This window comes from Ruditapes philippinarum, unplaced genomic scaffold (assembly GCF_026571515.1).
Source record: "Ruditapes philippinarum isolate M1 unplaced genomic scaffold, ASM2657151v2 ctg15409_1_1_1_1, whole genome shotgun sequence".
Lineage (NCBI taxonomy): Eukaryota > Metazoa > Mollusca > Bivalvia > Venerida > Veneridae > Ruditapes > Ruditapes philippinarum.
This window is the reverse complement of record NW_026859395.1, coordinates 16,120-20,721: the sequence shown is the minus strand read 5'-3', so window position 1 is coordinate 20,721 and position 4,602 is coordinate 16,120. Positions and strand designations below refer to the sequence as shown.

General features: G+C 35.5%; 1 protein-coding gene across 1 annotated transcript; it reads right to left on the bottom strand.

The window, feature by feature from the left end:
- Positions 1 to 10: 10 nt before the first annotated feature.
- On the bottom strand, positions 11 to 4,357 carry LOC132756343 (ankyrin repeat domain-containing protein 50-like). Its single transcript, XM_060747391.1, has 3 exons — positions 4,300 to 4,357; positions 1,876 to 1,961; positions 11 to 797 (listed from the first exon to the last, which is right to left on the bottom strand). The coding sequence occupies exons 2-3, from the start codon at positions 1,884 to 1,886 to the stop codon at positions 50 to 52; spliced, it is 759 nt and encodes a 252-aa protein (XP_060603374.1). The 5' UTR covers positions 1,887 to 1,961; positions 4,300 to 4,357; the 3' UTR covers positions 11 to 49.
- Positions 4,358 to 4,602: the final 245 nt, after the last annotated feature.

Here is a 4,602-nt window from a genome sequence, read left to right as displayed (position 1 = left end):
AGTTGCCACAGAAAGAGCTGTCCTCTTTGCTTTACAAACGATAGAAACATCAGCTCCGTACCTGAGAAGAATTTTCACATTTTCTGTTTTTGTTATAAGCTGCCGCACTGATTAATGGCGTTACACCCCAGACGTCACAGGTGTTCACATCAGCTCCTGCCTTCAATAACATCTCGAGTACATCAGCAGAACACCTATTAGCAGCATGTAACAAAACTGTTGTATTTTCTAAGTCCATTTCATTCACTGGCATATTAGCTTCAATCAATAATTTCAAAATCTTTTCATAGTTTTCCGGTTGTTTCAGCACCAGGACCATGTAGGCTGTATAACCATGAGGCATATATTTGGGTAGTAAATTTTTCGCTGAGCCATTTGGAAGACCATTTGGAACACCATGATGCTCATCTCCTCCATGTTCCATGTGATTTACACTAGCACCATGTTTCAACAACAGTTCCACAGTCCGGATATGACCATACTCGCACGCTTTCATAAGAGGTGTATAACCCATGCAGTTTTGATCATGAATGCTTGCTCCTCTTTCAAGAAGCTTCTTTACTAAATCATCATGACCACCCTGAGCTGCAAGTATCAATGGTGTTTCCTCTGAGCCATTTCTTGCATGAACACTTACTTTATGATCCAGCAAGAGGGAAACACAATCAAGATGACCATTGGTAGCAGCCATGTGTAAAGCAAGTTCAAGGTCATCCTTCAATAATTCCCCATACTTCCCATCTAGAGCATTTTGAACAAATGTGATATCATTGCAGCCAGCTGCTTCGTAGATTTTCCTGAAAACAAGCAATTAAACAGATTTACAACATTCTAACATGCCTTGTGGCTTTGTCATATATACAAGAAGAAAAAAATGGTAGCCTTTTAAGGCAATAATAATAACATATTTTTATTGATATTTTCCATTCACACAGGTTTTATCCATATAAGTTAATATAATCTACATTACAAAAATCTAAGGCAATTTAAAAGCAGAGTAATGACATCACCCAAAGTACAAGTATACAAAACATTCATAAAGACACTGAAATGACATGGGTGGGGATGAAAATTAATTTATCAGGCACTGATGTAAACACAATACAATCCAGTTTGACATGTAAGTTTTTCCTTATTATTTCTTTTGTTTAAACATTTTTATACCTTAGCGACAGATGGGTGTGAAATAGAACAGCCTGATACCAAAATCAACAGCAAAATAATCTCTGCTTTAAAAAATAGCACTAGTGATCTCCCTGATTTTGTCTTTTTAGAATTAAAATAATATTGGTCTGAGTGGTGTTTATCGTCTATTGAAATATCTGGAAAAAATGATTCCTCAGAAGCATTAAAATAATCAAAATAACATAAAAATTGCCGACACCATTTGATTGGGTCTAGTCAAGAAATTACGACATGTATGCAAAATCATTTGTCACCAGTATAGAGCCAGGCCAGTCTGCATGTGAGTAAAATTTTCATCTTAATATCCTCAAAATTGATTATGAATTGTTCCAAACTTGGAAGAAGGATATATCCATTTACAGCATTTGTCCCTCTACTTTGGGAATGGTGCCAGTAGCAAACAAATTCGGGAGATATTACTGGGGTTTTTCTTACCTTTAAATTTACAGATTTTGAACTGGAATTTTCAGAGTCTAATTTTTTATTGCGACATGGTACTGTTTTCCAGTATTAGTTATACATGTATAAGAGAAAAAACAGTTACACCCCTGATTTAAGAAATTCAGGAGATTCACGGTCAATCAAAACCAAAATCTACATGTCAACCAGCAGCAAAAGACACATACGTGTAGCTAACAACAACTTTGGGAAATTCAATACTCATAAATGTATAATAAAAACAATACTAACAGGTCTTCCATACTGAAATGAATGGGACAAATTTGGCCTGTTGTCTCACATATCAGCTGTGTAAAAGTTTCATCCTGATTGTTTTCCTGAAAGTAAAGAACAATTTGTGATGACAAAGTTAATTTCAGGCTAATGGTCATTAAGTCATTGTGTGTAAACAAAAATATCATAGGATTCCCTTTAGAAAACAAAAGAAAATCAACATCAATTATAGTATGCAAACAGAAGCTTATAAGTCAACCACAGATCTTCATAACTATTTTCAAGACCAATCATTATCATATACAGTATCTGAAAATATGATTTACAGACCTGTTAAATTTCTTGACAAAATACAAATGGTAAGAGTTTTGTTTGCATCATGTCTGTTTACCAAATAAAATGTCAATTTTCTTTTATTTATTCAGGAAAATTAAGCCTTTATTAAGGTACCTTTTAGTACCTTTCAGTTCTTGTTTGTGTCTTTCTGTATTATTAAAAAAAAAGACATCATGATTTTGTCAAGGTATCTTTAAACAAGAAACATGGCAATGCCATGAAACCAGGTTTTCAATTATCACCATTGTAGATAAATATGTTGTATTTGAAATACAAATACAAGCAACAAACAATGTAACTATGTGCAATGTAAAACATGAATAATGTAGGAGGAATTGCCACTGAAGAAGTGTTCACTATAATATTATGTATAAGGAAAAAAACAAAGGGCCATAATTAGGTCAAAAACTATCCAATCACAAAACCCCGACAATATGTGCCAGGGTGCTTGATGACAAAGCTTCTGTGAAAGTTTGAACAAAATCCGTTGAGAAATGTAGGACGAGTTCAGCACAGAAGAATTTGTTCACTATAATTATATTGATAATTCTGTATAATGAAAAACAAGTTACAAAGTAGACATGAAATAATATATCATATCTTTTTTAAATTACCTCCAAAGATAATATGACCTTTGACTGCCAAATCAAGTTAAAATCATGTAAACAGGATTTTCAATGTTAATGTCACTGTGACCTTGACCTTGGAGCCAGCCATGCGGAACATGCGTTCTGCACGTCATCTTGATGTGGTAAACATTTGTCTGAAGTTTCATCAAAATTCTTCAAAGGGTTGAAGAGTTACAGAGCGGACAGGATTTTCAATGTTAATGTCACTGTGACCTTGACCTTGGAGCCAGCCATGCGGAACATGCGTTCTGCACGTCATCTTGATGTGGTAAACATTTGTCTGAAGTTTCATCAAAATTCTTCAAAGGGTTGAAGAGTTACAGAGCGGACAGGATTTTCAATGTTAATGTCACTGTGACCTTGACCTTGGAGCCAGCCATGCGGAACATGCGTTCTGCACGTCATCTTGATGTGGTAAACATTTGTCTGAAGTTTCATCAAAATTCTTCAAAGGGTTGAAGAGTTACAGAGCGGACACAATTTCGTTTGACGCCCGCCCGCCCATCCGCCCATCCGCAGGATTTTCAATGTTAATGTCACTGTGACCTTGACCTTGGAGCCAGCCATGCGGAACATGCGTTCTGCACGTCATCTTGATGTGGTAAACATTTGTCTGAAGTTTCATCAAAATTCTTCAAAGGGTTGAAGAGTTACAGAGCGGACAGGATTTTCAATGTTAATGTCACTGTGACCTTGACCTTGGAGCCAGCCATGCGGAACATGCGTTCTGCACGTCATCTTGATGTGGTAAACATTTGTCTGAAGTTTCATCAAAATTCTTCAAAGGGTTGAAGAGTTACAGAGCGGACAGGATTTTCAATGTTAATGTCACTGTGACCTTGACCTTGGAGCCAGCCATGCGGAACATGCGTTCTGCACGTCATCTTGATGTGGTAAACATTTGTCTGAAGTTTCATCAAAATTCTTCAAAGGGTTGAAGAGTTACAGAGCGGACACAATTTTGTTTGACGCCCGCCCGCCCATCCGCCCATCCGCCCGCCATACCCCAATCTAATAACCAGGATTTTCAAAATTGAAAACCTGGTTAAAAATGTAGTTTACTCAAGTCTTTATTTTCATATAAAATACTTTTAAATTATTCTAACCATTACTGCCAGGATCAACCTTGTTCATCTGTTCATGTGTATATACAATTGACTGTTGACATTCACCAACAATAACAACAGGGTTTCCTTACAAAATACAGACCCTCTTTCTCTAAGAAATTGACCTACTTTCTAATTACACTGAACCCATGTAACAGCTAACTACACGTTTATAAATCGCATTATCCAAAAATGAACTAGACGAATTTTATGCAACTAAGTCGATATTTGTACACGCATTTTAGAGCACCTGTCAGCGACAAAGATTTAAAAGAAATAATACATTCAAACTGAGAATTACATATTAATTTCCTTAAACGCAGGATTATTTAAATAAATGAGAAATGATAGATTTTATCTTAATTACTCACAAATTAGCAATTTCCTTCAGAAAGGTCGGTTTGATTAGCATACGACATGAACATGTTCTTTGACACAGAATAATCGAATCAAGTGTACAGGGGATTGTCAATTTTTACAGATTTTCTGTACCATGACGTAATTAAATAACGTGATTATGATTGTTCAAAATTGAGATAATTAGATGTGCAATATATAATTCTCAAGTACAAATTTTAGTCTGTCACACACGCACCAGGGTTCTAAATTAAAAATAATCATAAAATAAACTAACACAAACTGCCCGAAAAATTATCAAAAAAAAATTTTCAGAC